Source organism: Neoarius graeffei, chromosome 10 (genome assembly GCF_027579695.1).
Source record: "Neoarius graeffei isolate fNeoGra1 chromosome 10, fNeoGra1.pri, whole genome shotgun sequence".
Lineage (NCBI taxonomy): Eukaryota > Metazoa > Chordata > Actinopteri > Siluriformes > Ariidae > Neoarius > Neoarius graeffei.
Genome location: NC_083578.1, coordinates 72,063,011 through 72,083,458, shown reverse-complemented (window position 1 = coordinate 72,083,458; position 20,448 = coordinate 72,063,011). Strand labels below are relative to the sequence as shown.

Genomic DNA, 20,448 nt, shown 5'->3' with positions numbered 1-20,448 from the left:
TAGTCTAGGCAAATGAAACTGAACAGACTTAATGTTGAGCAATATAAGATTTATTCCTCAAAATCTGAATGAGAAGTTCAAAGCTATGTGGATTCCATGAACGATTTCACAAATTTTCAATATGCGCGCTGCCTGAGACACGGCACTGAACGAGGTGCATCTTGTAGGGTTTCATTTGCAAACGTTTCCTTAGGACATGCCAAACTTTCATTGGAGGAATCTGGGTCTCCAGGCTTGCTCTTCTTATGGACTTCTTGGGGCTTCGCAGGAGTTTATTGCAAACCCGCTCGACCATCTCTTCCGATGCTGGTGGTCGTCCAGTTCCTTTTGCCCTGCACAGCCAGCCTTCCTCTTTGAACTTTTTGTGCCATGTCCAAATCTACATTGCAGTTGGTGCATTTTTAGAGAATTGTCTCATAAATGCACGCTGCAGTCTTGTTCGACTGTGTTCGAGCGTACTCTAACACACAAAACGCCTTTTCTTTTCCAGTGAATGACATTTTTATACCTAAAAAGATAAAAACAAATAACATTAAACGTAAATTTTGACCTGTTTCCACACATGCTGTTAAAATTCGAGGTTGAACAAGAATTGGCAAAATTATTAGATTGTGAAATTTTTTGAAACACCCTGTACTTTGGTAGTGTTTGGTGGTAACAGCTGTCTGCTTTGGATCACACCAGTCCATCACTGGTTATTTTCCTATAACAACACATCCATCACATTTTATTCCTTATGTAACAAGGTAATCAAATTGTAGCTTTGTGCTGACATGCAGAGGCGTATACAGGTACTGTATGATTATACCAGTGCATGCTATATTAGATATCTCATCTCATCTCATTGTCTCTAGCCGCTTTATCCTGTTCTACAGGGTCGCAGGCAAGCTGGAGCCTATCCCAGCTGACTATGGGCGAAAGGCGGGGTACACCCTGGACAAGTTGCCAGGTCATCACAGGGCTGACACATAGACACAGACAACCATTCACACTCACATTCACACCTACGGTCAATTTAGAGTCACCAGTTAACCTAACCTGCATGTCTTTGGACTGTGGGGGAAACCGGAGCACCCGGAGGAAACCCACGCGGACATGGGGAGAACATGCAAACTCCGCACAGAAAGGCCCTCGCCGGCCACGGGGCTCGAACCCAGACCTTCTTGCTGTGAGGCGACAGCGCTAACCACTACACCACCCCTATATTAGATATATTATGACATAATAGATTAAGGTGTAAGGTTTTTGAAAGAATAAAATTAAGTTTGCTACAGTACTTTCACAGCTTTGTTCTTAGCTAAGTAGCAGGCTAACTGTAATTATTTCACTCACTATCTAGCACAGTAGGCTAAAGTTTGGAAGGTTTTAGACCTCTGGTTCTTCCAGAAGGCTGTTTGAGGGCAGTGTTGGGAGCTATAATAAATAAGATGTGGAATGTTAATGAGTTAGCTTATCATGTCCTGCCAACGGCTCACACTGTAATGCCACTGTTCCGAACAGATTATTGTAATCTCAAACAAAAGTGGCCTATTTCTTCATACATTTCAGAATACTCTTCTAGCTCCTGCTTGGCAACCTATACTTAAAAATCTTTTCCAACATTATGCTGAGTTAGTAGCAAATTTTTAAATATTAAAGTAAATTTCCCTTTGTGCAGTAGTATGATAACAAACCATGTGACTTGTTATTTCTTTACTGAATCTAAGTTCTGCGATTAACATGTAGAGTTTAAAATATAACTCTTCTGACAATGCAAAATGCAAGTTTGAAATGTTTAGTGTGAAATAATCAGCCGAAGTAGTGTGGTTGACTGCCACTGAAAACAAAATTGCTTGGTAAAAGTACCGATAAAAAATAATGGCATTTAGAAAAGTGTCATGAAAAAGTAGCTGAACTTTTCAATCACCTACATTTGTAATCTGAATCCTTTCCACCACCACTTTCGTTTACAGCCTCGAACACTCCGTATGTGCCTCTGTTGTCTTGGAAAAGAGTTCAAGAATGTGTACCATGGAACATTATCCTTCTGCTGGGTGGAGGCTTTGCGATGGCTAAAGGCTGTGAGGTACATTTACCTGTCTTTCCTACTCTCATTCTGTCACACATACTGTCAGGTTTTATGAAGCAGTGAGAGTTTTTTTCTGTTTTCAAGCACATTCTGTGTCAGGTCAAAATGCCCAATTTAGGGCCCGGTCCAACACCGATTACTATACCTATAACTACAACTATGACTATACCTCTGCCTGAATTTAGTTCCAGTCTGGAGCAGTCACACTAGAGGTCTGCGCGGGTCGGATTTTTCAGTCCCACTCCCGCTCGCGCCCGCATTGTGCAGTCCCGCTCCCGCCCACAAAGAATTATGATTTTCAGTCCCGCTCCTGCCCACGCCCACAAAAAAATTATGATTTTCAGTCCCGCTCCCGCCTGCCATATTTTGTCCTGCTCCCGCCCGCAAATCCCGCCCGCAAATCCCGCATGATGCAGACGTTCGCGTTATTTCTCAGGAAAGTTGTTGTCTTGACACAGCGTGATGGTGCCCCGCCCCCTACTGTGAGTGGATTTGAGCATAAATATCTACAGCTCACGTTCACGTTTGTTATTATTTACCTTGTTTCTGAATTCAGCATGTAGTGTCTCTAATAATAATTAGTGCTGTCAAGCGATTAAAATATTTAATCGCGAATTGCACATTTTTATCACATGAGAAACCATTGTAATTCTCTGATCAGCATAAAAATGTGAATAGGTTTGCTTTGACCAATGGTGCTTTTTTTTTTATTGCAAAGCAGAGCTAGTAAGAGAAGTGAATTGATTTACTGCTTGAGTTAGTCTACAACTCTAATCAGAGAGACAGGTTACACAGTGACGGCAGGCTTGACTCAATGCTATCCCAGAAATCCTTCCTGTAATATGCAAATTTGGCCGCCTCTGATTGGACAGCCAAATTTGCATATTACAGGAAGGATTTCTGGGATAGCATTGAGTCAAGCCTACCGTCACTGTGTAACCTGTCTCTCTGATTAGAGTTGTAGACTAACGCAAGCAGTAAATCACTTCACTCATGGTTCGCTTGCTAGCTGGGTGTGAGCTGCGAGTCATTAGAGTGATCAAAGGATTTCCCGTTAGGGTGATCAATGGCAAATTTAAGATGCTATTCCTCACTCAATCTGACTCTCTCTGCAAATTTAGGCATCTTAAAATGTTTTTATTAATGCCAAATAAAATATCCAGCACAAATTATATATGATAGACATAAATTAATAATTTATAAATTTTATTTCAAGCACGTTTTTAGTTAGCGGGACTGCAGCTTATCACCGCTCCCACCCGCGCCGCATATGTGCGCTCCCGCCCGCGCCCGCAATGAGCTTTCAAAATTTGTCCCGTGCCGCACTGCTTTGCGGCGGGTCCCGCAAGTCCCGCGGGACTCCCGCGGGAGTGCAGGGCTCTAAGTCACACCACAACTATAATCCCGACTATAATATTAGTCGGTCCTGCCACTCGGGTAAATAAATACATGTAACTTAGGAATAGTCATGGAAGTTTTTTCCAAGTAGTAGCACATTATTCCAGGTCATACTGTACAGCTTGGGCTTCAAAACAACCCATGTACATACTCCAGTGGTTGATATAATATGGATAGGTCACAGATTACGGAAATATAATAAAAAACGGATACAAAATACAGAGTGGTTATGGATTTTAATACAGATGCATTGTGGACGCTAATAGTTTACAGATCAGTCACGGACGTTTCAGTGTATTACAAATTGGATACCGATTTCATACGGATGATGCATCACGGATAAAAAAAAAATTAAGAAGTCTAAAACAATTAAATGTTTGGGCTGCCGAAGTTCATAATTAAAATATCTTACCTGCATTTATATGTTTACTTTATTAATTTACTATTGATATTTCATGGAAAATCACATATAGTAAAAGATACATACTTTATATTATATATTTTATTTTCCATGAATCCATATTCCGTGATTTCATCATGCAACAAGGATGTACAAAGATGCCCGGGGAAAATAGCACATGTTCAAATAACGTCACATGTAAACAATTATCTGATTGGTCAGATGTTTTATTGGATCAGGTCCAGCCCGGGAAAAACCGCTCCAGAAGCAATCTCACCGATACTGATAAACCCTGGGCTATAGGTATCGTTATCGGTCTGGTGTGACCACCAACCACATAAACTGGAGGGGACTGATTTATTTATAGTTATCGTTGTAGTTATAGTAATCGGTATTGTGGGACCGGGCCTTTAAAATGTTTAGTGCATTAAATATTTTTTTCAAACAATTTGGAACTTTGAATGAATTACTGAGTAATTAATAGAAAATGATTTCGAGCCATAACAATGGGGGGTGCAGTGGTTAGCACTGTTGCCTCCCAGCAAAAAAAAGTTCTGGGTTCGAACTTCATGGTGAACAGGGGCCTTTCTGTGTAGGATTTGTATGTTCTCCCCGTGTCTGTGTGGGTTTCCTTCCATTTCAAAGACATACAGATTAGGTAAAAATTGTTGAACTTATCGTATGCTGCTCTGGATAAGAGTGTCTACTACTGTAAATGCCTGTAATGTAAAACATACAGGCAAGTATATTCAAAAAACTCTTGTCAGGTAATTTATATGCAGTTCCAGTTCACTTATGCGGATTCAGTTATGTTTGTTCTTTGACAGGAGTCTGGTCTGGCTGTATGGATTGGAGGACGTTTGCAGCCATTAGCTACCATTCCTCCTCCGTTAGCTGTGATTCTCATCACAGCCTTCATTGCTTGCTTCACAGAGTTTGCCAGTAACACCGCCACCATCATCATCTTTCTTCCGGTCATTAGTGAAATGGTGAGTGACTGCATTACTTCCCATGACTTATAGCAATTAGCAAGTTCACTTCAGTGGACTTCTGAGCTGGAAGTGAAAGTTGGGTTTGAATAGTACAATTCCAACAATGAGCCTCGTTTATTAACCTGTTAGCAAAGTTGCCTGCAAGCATTTTGATAGTCAAAACTGAATTAAAAATTCCTACCAGATTTACAAAAGTTTCAATGAAACTGATTTACTTTGTACTCAGTCCTGTAACATTACCAAAGCTCATAGGGAGCTGAAAAAGTCACAGTGATAACTGAACTGTGAAAGAGAGCCTCCATCAGCATGAAGTGTGCTAATATTTATGGTAATGCAGCTCAGACATTTGAGCATGTTGACTCACTTGGCACAAACAGACTCATCCCATTATCGGGTGCCATTTCTTTTGTGTTAATTGAATAGTTAGTCTGACTTGTCTATTTTATGGATTTGTTTTGGGTTGCTGTTTTTCAAGTTACTAATATGAAATGACATTTTCACAAAATTTTCACTAAATTCACGTGTGTAATTGAAACAAATAAGCAATTTTAAACTCGTCAATGTAATTCATGTATTAGAACTGCAAAACCACATCATTTGAAGTTTGTGTGAAAATGTATGTAAATTTACACAAACTCAGAACCTCTTATATGATGCAAAGTTTTCCAAACAAACTGGATTTTTTATGAATACCATATTTCTTGCATGAACGCTCTCATGAATGATTTACAAATGCATTCATTTACATACAGATTGATATCCGGCCCTTTCGTGGCATTTCTAATCGAAGCAGTGTTCATTCACTTGATGCTTGTTTTTCACAGGCCAACCATGTGAACGTGAACCCTCTGTACTTCATGATACCAGCAACTGTAGGTTGCTCTTATGCCTTCATGCTTCCTGTTTCTACTCCACCCAATTCCATCGCATTTGCCTCTGGACACCTCATGGTCAAAGACATGGTGAGCTATACAACAAAAGATTCATTGAGAAAATTAGATTCACAAACATCCCTGCCATTTTGGCATCATATTTCATCGTGCAGAAATTTATGATGGTATATTAGGGCTAAAACCTCTATAATAATAAAGTAGAAGGTAATGGGAAACCACTACTCTAATTCTTCCTGAGATACTTTGATGGCTGGAGCCGTCATCGTGGCCACGTCACTGCAGTGAAATGCCAAATAGATGGATAGAAGAAGCCTTAATTTGTCACATGTACACTCAAACAGAGTGAAATTCCTCCTTTGCATTTAACCCATCTGAAACAGTGAACACATGCACATACAAGTGAGCAATGAGCACACACACATACCCAGAGCAGTGGGCAGCGATGCTACAGCGCCCGGGGAGCAGTTGGGGGTTCGGTGCCCTGCTCAAGGGCACTAAAGCCATGATACAGAGGGAGGGGTAAGTGCTGCTCATTCACTCAACTCCCTTCACATTTTTCCTACTGGAACTGGGAATCACTGGCAACCCTTTGGGCCCAAGGCTGCTTCTCTAACCTTCAGGCCATGGCTGCCCCTAGATAGATAGGTAGATAGATAGATATTAGGGCCACCGTAGATAGATGGATAGATCGATAGATAACAGAGCTGGGGGGTAATTTTTGGTTAAAAAAAACTGTTAGCATCAGCTAGGAGCTTAGCTGCTTGACTCCTTTCTAATGTGCTTTGCAATGAGGCAACAAATCTCGATGCACTTTACTCATTAAATGAATCATAACCTACCAATGTCAATCATTTCAACATAAGCTAACTTACTTGTTACAACCATGTTCCATACTGTTGTACCACCAGACTGTCACTGTTTCCTGGTGGCATCTGTGTTGTGATGATGTTGATCCAACCTTGCAAAGTGAAGCGATGTTATTCCTTGACAAAAAAAAACACTATTTTTCCAAGTGTTTTTTTTTCTTATAAATTTGTGACTTTAATCTTAGATAATTTCTGAGTTTCTTCGAACATATTTATGACTTTACAATCTCAGAGAATATCCCAATTTTTTTTTTCTCGTAAATCTACAACTTTAATCTCAGAAATTCTGAGTTTTTTCTTGGAACATTAGCCCATCATCCAGCTCCTTTTTTTTAACCTACAGTGGCCCTAATATGCTGTCATAAAAGTGGGAAAAATTACTCTTATAGTGTATCTAAATGAACTCCTAGCAGTAAGACCTTAGTGATTTTTAAATTTGTCAAGCTTCCATTATAGCAACAAACGCCTTGGGAGATCTTTTTTTTTTCTTCTTCTGGGTAAAATTAGTCACATGTAAGAACAGCTTCTCCTACAACTTCTTATCCTAGCCATTAAATAAGAAATATCCCAACTGGTCTCAGCCCTGCGATGACCTGGTGACTCGTCCAGGGTGTACCCTGCCTCTTGCCCATAGTCAGCTGGGATAGGCTCCAGCTTGTCTGCGACCCTGCACAGGATAAGCGGCTACAGATAATGGATGGATGGACGCACCAACCGGTCTTAGAACAACTTAACAAAGCACCAAAGCTTCTACACAGACCTGATAATGCACATCCATCCATTATCTGTAGCCGCTTATCCTGTGCAGGGTCATGGGCAAGCTGGAGCCTATCCCAGCTGACTATGGGCAAGAGGTGGGGTACAACCTGGACAAGTCGCCAGGTCATCGCAAGGCTGACACAAAGAGACAAACAACCATTCACACTCACATTCACACCTACGGTCAATTTAGAGCCACCAGTTAGCCTAACCTGCATGTCTTTGGACTGTGGGGGAAACCGGAGCACCCGGAGGAAACCCACGCGGACACGGGGAGAACATGCAAACTCCACATAGAAAGGCCCTTGTCGGCCACTGGGCTCAAACCCAGAACCTTCTTGCTGTGAGGCAACAGTGCTAACCACTACACTACTATGCCACCCTGATAATGCACAGTTTAAATTAAAAAAAAAAAAAAGGCCAGAGAAATAGCTTGAAATATGACACTTGTCTATATTGTAAGCTCCATAATTATAACAAAAACAATTTTCATAAGATTCTCATATAAAAAAATTAAATTATAACAGAGTTTTTGCCATGCACTATAGGTAAAATAAGTAAAAAGTTTAATTCAAGTCATTTAAATTCTATTTGCATAGTGCTTTGAATAATTAAGTTATTCCACGAAATCGAGTCGTACATGAGCTGATAGCCAATGAGGTGCGTAGCACCGAATTGACTATAAGCCGTACAACAAGATTGAGTGGAATAGGTGTTTTATTCTATCCACATTCACTGGATTGTAAGAAACGGAGCATTTTTATTTTTATTTTTTGCAAATTCGATAAATACAAACTTTATATAAAATGTCCGACAAAATCATTTCCACCTAGAATGTAAACAAACCGGCAAAATGACAGAAGCAATTTGTGGAAAATGCGATAATAATAATTCTTGAAAAATAAAAAAAAGATATGTTCTTACCATCAAATACTTTTATTCCATATTTTGTTGCAATTTTTTTTGTATTTTTTGGGGTTTTGTTTTCAAGTATAGTTTTTATTTCGTCCTTGGTTGGTTCAGCAACATGCTCCACCATTTTGTTTTTCTCTCCTCATGGTATATGAGCTGATATTCTAGTAGTGGAGTAGCCAATCAGAGCGCACGATTGCTCACATCCAGTGAATGTGCATAGAATAATAGACACTGTCCCAAAGCAGCCTTGCAGAAATCTGGAAATCATATTTACCAACCTTTCACCATAAATAATTTAATTTCCTGCTCCTTGGAAAGTCATTGCTGCTATAGAAAGCCATCTTTTCATATTATTGCTCTTTTTACAGGTGAAAACGGGATTTATGATGAACATTCTGGGGACTTTGTGTGTATCTCTGGCTGTGAACACGTGGGGACAGCGCATGTTCAACCTAGACACCTACCCGAACTGGGCCAAACCTCTAAACTCTACAGAACTGAGAGTACCAGCAGTTAACGTTACTGTATAGACACACACACACACCTCTCAAACACTCATATACCCAAAGATGGGAAATCATAGCTGCCAAAATGGGTTCTGTAATGTACCCTATATACAATATTTATACAATATTTAAATAACTGTGATGGGATGCAATGTTGGAAAAGTGTTTATTGTTTTCTTGTCCAGTGTGCAGAGCACTTTCCTATATTTTTTTCCTAACAATTTTGCTGCCATAGCAACAGTTATCACTATTAACAAATAAGATCAAAATGAAGGTGTATCTGCAAATGAGTTTTAGATTTTCATCAACAATTTCACTCAAACAGTTTTCTCTCAACTGACAGAACTTTATTCGTAAGCTTCCAGGAAGGTTTCTGCAATGTTGTAAAACATTTATGGTAACACTGTTCTTAGTTAAACAAACAATGATGTTACAGAAACATCTGTATTTACTAAAAATGCCACAGGAACATTAATATTATGTAAAAAATATATATATTTTTTTTAAACAACCACCAACTTGAAACCAAATGTGCGTCAACTTTCATAAATATAGACCTCTATTTGATCAGAGCAGTACAGGACGGATAAAACCTCATTATTCCCTTCATATTAAAATTGTGTAATTTATCTCTGCTATATCACAGAGTTCAATCACTGTTTTATATTGGAATATACAGCACCAGTCAAAAGTTTGGACAAAGGTTTCTTTATTATTATTTTTATTAAATAAAACTCACTTCGTGTCTTAAAGTAATGATGAATGTCGTTTCTCTTTACTTAGTTGAGTGGTTCTTGACATAATATGGATTACTACAGTTGTGGAATAGGGCTATTTACTGTATTTTTATTATTTACTATTTACTGTTTGATCTCAAACACATTAAGAAAGCAAGGAATTGCACTAATTAACTTTTGACGAGGCACCTGTTAATTGAAAAGCATTCCAGGTGACGCCCTCATGAAGCTGGTTAAGATAATGCCAATAGTGTGCAAACCATCATCAACGGAAATGCTGGCGACTTTGGAGAATCTAAAATATGAAACGTATTTGTTTTTCAAGATTTTTTGTTTACCACATAATTCGATATATGTTCCAGATGTTATTTCTAGCTTTGATGTCTTCAGAGTTGTTCTACAATGTAGAAAATAGTCAAACTACAGAAAAACGTATGAATGAGTAGGGGTGTCCAAACTTTTGACTATTACTGTACATTAAAAAGTGGTAGACTCTTTATCTGATGGAACAATGTTGTCCTTTCAGTGATTAACCCTGTTTGGTTGGATTATGTGAATGCTGCGAATCATCAAACCCCACAAGCCTAGTCAGGTTGACCATAGCACGCTAGAAAATATTTAACAGTTATTCCACAAAATTGAGTCGTACATGAGCTGATAGCCAATGAGGCGTGTAGCACCGAGTTGGCTATCAGCCATGTACGACGAGATTTCATGGAATAACTCTTTTATTCTATCCACAATCACTGGATTTTGAGAAACAGAGCATTTTTATTTTTATTTTTTGCAAATTAGATAAATCAGAACTTTATGCAAAACGTCCGACAAAATCATTTCCGCTTAGAATGTAAACAGGAGCAATTTATGAAACATGCTATAATAATAATTCTAGAAAAATAAAAAAGATACGTTCTTACCATCAAATACTTTTAGTCCATGTTTTGTTGCTTTTTTTGTATCTTTTGGGGGTTTCTTCTTCTCCTTTAGTTTTGTTTTTTTCTGTGGTTGGCAAACCAACTTGAAGGTGCGTTACCGCTACCAACTGGACTGGAGTGTGGAACAGGAGATATTGGGGGCGAAAACACACAAACAAACAAACAAACAAACAAAAAACTATTTTAGCTATTTCTGTTTCTTTTACATACTCTAACAATTTTGGGGGTTTTGTTTTCAAGTAGTTTTTATTTCGTCCTTGGTTGGTTCAGCAAAACGTTCCACCATTTTGTTTTTCTCTACTCACGGTATATGAGCTGATAACCTAGTAGTAGAATAGCCACTCAGAGTGTGCAATTGCTCATATCCAGTGAATGTGGATAGAATAATGATGGATATATTAGAGTCCGAATTTGCATATAGCCACTTTCTTTGTCATCAGCACCGCGCGTTGGCCTAGTGGTTAGCATGTCCACCTCTCGATCGGGAGATTGTGAGTTCTACTCACAGTCGGGTCATATCAAAGACCATCATAAAAATGGTGACTACTGCCGTCTGGCAAGGCATGCTGCAATACCGATGCGAGTGGGGAGTCAAACTCTCGCTGTTACCAGAGGACTAGCCCCCCCACTGTTACACTAGCTATGTAATAGGAGAAAGGCCGAGGGCTACGAAACGGAGATCGGCGCCACATGGTGTGGGAAGGACTTTGACTTCTGTTATCAGTATTTCAAATGTCAACTACTGTGACACTGAAATAGTTTAATTGCAATGATTTACAAATGATATACTATGCAGCCTGTTGTATTATATTTGTAATATATTATGATTATAAGTTAAACAAGTCTTTAGCTTTATCCTCTCTGCTCCTACGACATGCTTGGGGAACTTTGAATCCCAAACTCTAAAATAATGGTGCCCCCTAGTGTATTAATCCAACATCAACTGGAAAAACAGTCATTCATACAAATTATCATGTGTCATTCCTTACTTATAGGATCATAGCAAAAACAAAAAGATAAAATCCCATCTTCAAGAAATAATGTAATTTGTTATTAATAATATTGAACAGAGTATTCTATGGTCAGAACATTGGCTTTAGAAGAACAGGTTTATCAGTTTAAAACCTGATGCTTTAATACAGAATTCACTTATTGTGATGAGATCACAGGTGTGTGTATGTCAAGGCTTTTACCGTGTATTTTTATGCAGTTTAACCAATAGGATTTTAAAACTGAAACTATCTGATTTAATGATATGTTACTCCCATGTTCCTTTTTTAAAATTGGTCATCTTGTTTAATGGTTCCATGTTTTACTTCCTTTAAATACCATCTCTTTCTCAGTATGAAGAATCTTCAACAATATTTTGTCGAATCACTGGAAATGAGGGTGACAGAACTTTACTGTTTTGAGTAATACATGAGTAAAGTTATGACTGTGCAGGCGTGGATGTGTCATGAGTCACTGATCACTGATTCCTGACTATTGAATATTGCAATTAAATTCAAACTCAAGACACACACACACACACACGACTCTTTAAACTCTTTGGACAAAACAATCCTTAAGCAATAATAATAATTTATTTAGATTTATATACCTATATATTTGAATGGGATTTGATGATTTTTTTAAAAGATGTGATTCTTTAACAAGTGCAACATTCTTTTTTTTATTCACATGGAATGTAAACTGTATGTAAAACCTGTAAAAAAGCTGTATATATAGAAATATATAACATCCAGGAAGTGATTAAAAATGAAATACATTATGCGATATATTTTAGTTTATAGAGAATTGACAGTTGTACTATGTAATTAATAGACTTAACATGATCACATGAATTTATTTCTTTAAATTGTCTGACTGTAAATGCAGTGGAATGTAAATGATGATCCTTGTGTTTTGTAGGTACCCTGATTAATCACAATTGCAACCTATAAATGATGATTTGTGCAATAAGGTAATGGTCAGATTGTATATTGTTTGCATGGGATTGACTTTTTTATTGTCATTTCAGCTGTACTGTTAAATTGCTGGAGGAAACTATACATAAGGTAATACAGAACTAGCAGTTACATACAGTATATCACATATAATACACTATATTATAAATTTCCTTAACTCAAGAAATGTGAAGAAAATGGTTGTATAATGGTCGTGTAAGCAGGGAACTGCAGTTCTTTACTTATGAACACTACCTATGTGACATATCATGTGACATACCAATGTGACATATCACTACCCTGTGACATATCATGCAATAAGACCTCATTATTACGTTTTAAAGATGGGTTGAATGTTTACACGTCTGGTTAATGATTGGAAAATGGAACATGAGATCAGATTTATAGAAAGACCAATGTGTACTGTGAATTCAATAAATGATATCCTGAGGCCTTTGTTTGGTTGTCCTTTTATCTCATTCATCTCATTATCTCTAGCCGCTTTATCCTGTTCTACAGGGTCGCAGGCAAGCTGGAGCCTATCCCAGCTGACTACGGGCGAAAGGCGGGGTACACCCTGGACAAGTCGCCAGGTCATCACAGGGCTGACACATAGACACAGACAACCATTCACACTCACATTCACACCTACGGTCAATTTAGAGTCACCAGTTAACCTAACCTGCATGTCTTTGGCCTGTGGGGGAAACCGGAGCACCCGGAGGAAACCCACGCGGACACGGGGAGAACATGCAAACTCCACACAGAAAGACCCTCGCCGGCCACGGGGCTCGAACCCGGACCTTCTTGCTGTGAGGCGACAGCGCTAACCACTACACCACCGTGCCGCCTGGTTGTCCTTTAATATCCCACAAAACACACACACATAACTACAATTGAAATATTTAAAACATAATTTGTAAAACTGCAGAATTGTACATATTTCTTTAAAAACATGAGACATTTATCACTCATATAAACAGAAGTGTACATCTCTTATTTAGCATTAGCACTATTATAAACTGACCTTGTATTAATGTACCAGGACTGCATCACAACATTATGTAGCACAACACTCTCCATTTTTCTGCATATTTTGGATATGCTATAATATGCAGGTTAGATTTTACTTATGTAATGACACCTCCTCTGAATAATAATCCCTGTTTGGGGACGACATGGCTGAATGGTTACAGAAGCAGCTTTGGGACCATAAAGTCACCAATTTGATTCCCTAAACCAGCAGGAATGGCTGAAGTGCTCTTGAGCAAGGTATCTAACCCCCAACTGCTCTGGGTATGTTGTACGTCACCCTCAATAAGCGCATCTGCTAAATGTTGTTAATTAATTAATGCAATCATCGAAACACTTCCCAGTTGTGAGTTTTGCACGTGCTTGTCTTATGCGTTTCTTCAATTGTATGTAGTCTTGATTTAAAGGTGCACTATGTAGGATTTAGGGAGCTCTATGAGCAGAAATGGAATATAGTATTAAGAATTATGCTTTCATTAGTGTATAACCACCTGCAACTATGAACGATTGTGTTTTTGTAAGCTTAGAGTGAGCCATTCTTTTTCACATAGAGAGCAGGTCTTCTTCCACAGAACCTGCCGGCATAGTGGTGTAGTGGTTAGGACTGTCACCTCACAGCAAGAAGGTTCTGGGTTCGAGCCCAGTGGCTGACGGGGGCCTTTCTGCGTGGAGTTTGCATGTTCTCCCCGTGTCTGTGTCAGTTTCCTACGGGTGCTCCGGTTTCCCCTACAAAGACGTGGTTAGGTTAACATGGGATGGCCTTGGGCTGAAGTGCCCTTGAGTAAGGCACCTAACCCTCAACTGCTCCCCGGGTGCTGTAGCATAGCTGTCCATTGCTCTGGGTATGGGTGTGTGCATGCATGTGTGGCCTTGGGCAGAAAAGCGACGCGTTGACTCAATTGGACCTTAAACAGAGCCAAAGAGCAATTACTGACTACGCCACCAGGGGACTTTCACCCCAGGAATATTAACCAGAAAACACTTCACTATGTTGACACGCAAGGTTCGTTTGACTAAAGACACCAGAGACCAAAGTTATGAAAATACAAAAAGGCTATTTTATTTTGTTACAATGTTTACAAAATAATTCTTTCCTTTACTTCACAATCACTTTCATTCACACTCCAAAGGACTAACTAACATGCATGTGGGGCAAGGGTAAGGGAAAAATCAATATTAACAGGGCCGAGGCCTACCAGCAGGGGGCAAGATACCAGGAGACGGAGAAAAGATCCAAAGAGGCACACCATGCAAGCCCACGTGTCACACTCACTACAAATCAAATCAAAATAAATTAAATAAAATCAAAAACATAAAAGGAGAATTCCACACAGGCACACGTGAACACACACACGGACAATAGGAAAACACCACCACCTAAGGAATCAGCTGCCACCCCGCCTTGGGCACACAGTACCTGAAAAGTAAATAAACAGAAAAAAAGGTATGAAGAGAGAAAATCAAACAAAGAAATAACACAGCTAAATCACAAACTAACCAATTAAAATGCACAACCACACACGATGTAAACTAAGGGAGGGGAACTACGTGGACCACTGATGATCCACAGCTTGCAATAGCCTCCCACCAGTACTGGCATACAATTGGCAACCAAAGGCTGCTTGCCACGGCAGAAAAGGTTGGCAAACATGGTTACTAGCCACACACAAATTCACATAAAATAAGCTCTCGTGAGCATTAAACCAAATAAACAAAATAAATAAAAAATAAATAAAAAAGGCATTAACATAAATCAGGCCCAATAAGATAGCCCACTGGCTATCCACAGCTATAGAAAAAGAGCCTCCTGCCAGCAGGTGAAGCCTGAGCAGGACTAAAACAAAAACAAAAATACCCAATTTAACAGAAAAGAAAATATCCCTCATACCACACTCCAAACACACACATTGATTATAAATGAATGATGATCAGGCACACAAACAGTCTCACACACGTACACACACACACACCCTACAAAAGTTAAAACTAGTGTTAAAGGGCTGTGGTGGTTTCGCAGCCCTCATCATGCAGGCAGCTGCACCAATCAGAGAAAACAGCACTTAGTAAAAACGCGCTGGCAAGAACAGCAGCAAACCCGGACCAAAACCAGCAACACCACACGATCCAAAACTTCTCGCCTAATCCCAGCGAGGCTCACAGAATTCCATGGGTCATCTGCACTTAATACAGATGCCAAGAGAACATTCGGAAGTCACTGCACACAAAATGCACAGCTGGACAAGACCGGAGGAAAGCCAAACAGTGGATACACGGCCACAGGTAAACGGGAAGGGGTGTGATAGGAAACAGCAAGGGGGGGGGGGGGGGGGGGGGGGTCGTCACGCCTCCAGAGTTCAAAATCACTCTACCATAAATAGGCTCGTGACGCACGCCATTGATTAATTGGACTGGCCCCTCCCAATGCAGCCAGATCTCAAGGAAACTGCGGAGTAAGAGGTAATTCCACCTGCTACACATGTGTTCACTGCTTCAGATGGGTTAAATGCAGAGCACGAATTTCACTGTGCTGGAGTGTGCGTGTGACACATAAAGGTTTCTTCTTCTTTTTCTTCTTCACCTGCCATGTTGCACCGCCATGTTTGTACAGTAGCCCAGAATGAACAAATCAAATACTTGCGCCAGAGAGCACATTTAATGTTTCATATTTGAACAAGTGGCAGTAAGCACCAGGAGAAAGACGAAGAAGAGGAAAGGAAGATGAAGAATGTAAGAGCCATTTAAGAATAGATGATGGTGTTCATGACAGGTTTCTTTTAATATAGTAATTTGTTAAACATTCAGATAAATGTTTGGCCCTGATCCTTACTTATAGTGCTGTTGCAGTTAAGAGTTAGCCCACATCTGCATCAGTGGTACATTCCATTTAGTATTTGTAGATGTGGAAATAGTAACAGAAATAAGAGTGGTAGGTTAGGAGTAACATAGTTTTCTGGACGAAGTTTGAATGAACCAACTGCAATTTGTAACTGTAAGTGGGTTAGTAAAGGGTTTGTTTGTTTGTTTGTTTGTTTGTTTGTTTGTTTGTTTGTTTGTTTGTTTGAATATTTTTATTCTTTGAGAAGTTTTTCACTACAGAAGCAGCCAAAGGAAATGGAAGAAGAGCCACAATAAATAAGAAGAAAGAAGACGTAAATGTCAGTGAAGCAGCATTCTTGTGTGTGATTGTTTTGGTGGTTCATATATATATATATATATATATATATATATATATATATATATATATATATATATACACAGTGGTGCTTGAAAGTTTGTGAACCCTTTAGAATTTTCTATATTTCTGCATAAATTTGACCTAAACATCATCAGATTTTCACACAAGTCCTAAACGTAGATAAAGAGAACCCAGTTAAACAAATGAGCTGAAAATATTATACTTGATCATTTATTTATTGAGGAAAATGATCCAATATTACATATCTGTGAGTGGCAAAAGTATGTGAACCTCTAGGATTAGCAGTTAATTTGAAGGTGAAATTAGAGTCAGGTGTTTTCAATCAATGGGATGACAATCAGGTGTGAGTGGGCACCCTGTTTTATTTAAAGAACAGGGATCTATCAAAGCCTGATCTTCACAACACATGTTTGTGGAAGTGTATCATGGCACGAACAAAGGAGATTTCTGAGGACCTCAGAAAAAGCGTTGTTGATGCTCATCAGGCTGGAAAAGGTTACAAAACCATCTCTAAAGAGTTTGGACTCCAGCAATCCACAGTCAGACAGATTGTGTACAAATGGAGGAAATTCAAGACCATTGTTATCCTCCTCAGGAGTGGTCGACCAACAAAGTTCACTCCAAGAGCAAGGCATGTAATAGTCACCGAGGCCACAAAGGACCCCAGGGTAACTTCTAAGCAACTGAAAGCCTCGCTCACATTGGCTAATGTTCATGAGTCCACCATCAGGAGAACACTGAACAACAATGGTGTGCATGGCAGGGTTGCAAGGAGGAAGCCACTGCTCTCCAAAAAGAACATTGCTGCGCTTCTGCAGTTTGCTAAAGATCACGTGGACAAGCCAGAAGGCTATTGGAAAAATGTTTTGTGGTGGGATGAGACCAAAATAGAACTTTTTGGTTTAAATGAGAAGCGCTATGTTTGGAGAAAGGAAAACACTGCATTCCAGCATAAGAACCTTATCCCATCTGTGAAACATGGTGGTGGTAGTATCATGGTTTGGGCCTGTTTTGCTGCATCTGGGCCAGGATGGCTTGCCATCATTGATGGAACAATGAATTCTGAATTGTACCAGCGAATTCTAAAGGAAAATCTCAAGAGAAGGTCAGACAGATCATGCAGCAAGACAATGACCCTAAGCACACAAGTCGTTCTACCAAAGAATGGTTAAAGAAGAATAAAGTTAATGTTTTGGAATGGCCAAGTCAAAGTCCTGACCTTAATCCAATTGAAATGTTGTGGAAGGACCTGAAGCGAGCAGTTCATGTGAGGGAACCCACCAACATCTCAGAGTTGAAGCTGTTCTGTATGGAGGAATGGGCTAAAATTCCTCCAAGCCAGTGTGCAGGACTGATCAACAGTTACCGGAAATGTTTAGTTGTAATTATTGCTGCACAAGGGGGTCACACCAGATACTGAAAGCAAAGGTTCACATACTTTTGCCACTCACAGATATGTAATATTGGATCATTTTCCTCAATAAATAAATGACCAAGTATAATATTTTTTGTCTCATTTGTTTAACTGGGTTCTCTTTATCTACTTTTAGGACTTGTGTGAAAATCTGATGATGTTTTAGGTCATATTTATGCAGAAATATAGAAAATTCTAAAGGGTTCACAAACTTTCAAGCACCACTGTCCATGTCGAGGTGTGCATCAACATGGCATCCTGTGGAACCCAATAATTAAAGGAAAGTTATATTCTCATACAGATGGCCAGAGGTGAAGCTTGAGGGGCAAAGAAAAGCCAGGTTGATTTACATGGGAGTTTATTGTGTGGAATTGTAGTAACTTTTATTATCTTGGTCAGGATCATTGTGTTTTATATAACTTCTCTGTTTATATTTTGGGAAAAAAGAAACAGCTAATCTCATCAGAAATACAGCAGAAAAAGTACAAATAAAAAGAATTGTATGAGTGGGCAGGATTGGTCAAGAGTGTCTGTGGGAGCAGGTGAGATAGAACCATTCTACATACAGTACACCCCCCCCCCCCCCCCAAATCTGAGCCGTGGGATAGATTGAGCAAGGTGAAAGGCAGTTTTCACAAAAAAGAACAACCAAAAACCATGTGATAAAACCTTAATCTCTGGCTTTAATCTCAGAAGATATGTTTGGCATGAAGCCAATACCAAAAAACTCCATCACCAAGTGTACACAGTGCCTGATGTCAAGCATGATGGTGGACTGTGGACTGACCTAAAGACGTCTGTGCTCAGCAGATCACTTTACCTTTGAACAAAGCAAGAACCATACTGCAGAGAAAAGTGGGATGAAGTTAAAATCTCACTGTGCTAAACCAAACGCACTTCTACACAGTTGTTAAATATTTTCATGCTTATGCAATCAAAGCTTTCTTATTGAAATGATGCTTTTCAAAAGTGTATTAAATCTCATTACAGGTTTTAAGATCTAATCTTGAAGTGAAAATGTGGCAGGATTTCTCTCTTCATATATAACAGTTTAAGAAAAATGCTTTTTTATGATGATATTCATTATATTCATGTTATTTATGAGGCAAATTTTATTCCCTTGTTTTGCTTTGTTTAAATTAGATGATACATTTATTATTACACGTAAATTTGAGTAGTATTTCTCTCTCATCAATAACACACCATAGATTATTTTAAGTGGACGACAAAAAAAAAATCAATAAGATAAGGAGATTGTAGTGGAGGATTGCACAAGGATCTTCTTCATCCTTAGTATACTAATCAGCTCCAAGTTTGTTTGGACAGAATGAGTAAAAAAAAAACTTTCTAAAGTAATTTTTTTAAATATGAACGACAAGAAATTCTTCCCAAATGCACTGAACTGAGTATTCAGATCTTTTTGTGAGCAGCATTTTAATGTTTTCTACCTGCTGGTATTTTTATTTTTAATTGTGTTTGCAACATTTTCAAGGAAAACTTCCTCCCAATTAAATGCACTCAACTGTTGAGGTCATGATTATTTGATTTTTTTTTTTAATTCTTGTTTTAGGCCTGTCGTATATAATATACTCGTATGTATCCCTCATCAAAAAATTCCCGTGCAGGGATTGGCCAAGGATGGCTCACGTGACATAAAAAAGTTCCACCATCGATTAAACAATGCATCTCATGACGTCAAAAAAAAAAAGGATATGGTGTGAGTCAGTCATGGTATATCCTGGATATTGACATCACAATTTCAAGCCATACGGCCAACTCGAGTCACAGCTGTGACTCCGCGAATATTTCTGTGTGTGTAGATCTATGTGTCATGATCATGCATGGCAAGGCAGGTGATACAATGGTATGTATGTATAAATAGATAGATGTTTAAAAAAGGCAGCATGGTAGTGTAGTGGTTAGCACAGTCGCCTCACAGAAAGAAGGTCCTGGGTTTGAACCCAGCGGCTGGCAAGGGCCTTTCTGTGTGGAGTTTGCATGTCCTCCCCATGTCTGTGTGGGTTTCCTCTGGGTGCTCCGGTTTCCTCCACAGTCCAAAGACTATTAGGCAGGTTAGGTTAATTGGTGGCTGTAAAGTGAGTGTGAATGGTTGTTTGTCTCTATGTGTCAGCCCTGCGATAACTTGATGACTTGTCCTCTCACCCATAGTCAGCTGGGATAGACTCCAGCTTGCCTGTAACCCTGTAGAACAGGATAAGCAGCTACAGATAATGGATGGATGTTTAAGACCCTGTTTACATGTAGCTGGGTATCTATAAAAATGGATATTTATTTATGCGGTTGCACCCATCATTTACATGTAAACGGAGGTTTCAGTCACTGAAAACGGCTGCTTTCGAAAACTCTGGGCAAAGTGGAGATTTGCGAAAA

General features: G+C 39.2%; 1 protein-coding gene across 3 annotated transcripts in view; it reads left to right on the top strand.

The window, feature by feature from the left end:
* slc13a3 (solute carrier family 13 member 3) overlaps nucleotides 1-12,860 on the top strand; it is a 69,729-nt gene extending 56,869 nt beyond the window's left edge. For all 3 annotated transcript variants that reach the window (XM_060932207.1, XM_060932206.1, XM_060932205.1), the window contains 4 exons: nucleotides 1,953-2,065; nucleotides 4,694-4,855; nucleotides 5,683-5,820; nucleotides 8,660-12,860. In XM_060932207.1, coding sequence (XP_060788190.1) covers nucleotides 1,953-2,065; nucleotides 4,694-4,855; nucleotides 5,683-5,820; nucleotides 8,660-8,821 — 575 coding nt within the window. In that variant the 3' untranslated portion in view covers nucleotides 8,822-12,860. The remainder of the gene's footprint in view (nucleotides 1-1,952; nucleotides 2,066-4,693; nucleotides 4,856-5,682; nucleotides 5,821-8,659) is intronic.
* The last annotated feature ends 7,588 nt before the right edge of the window (nucleotides 12,861-20,448 follow it).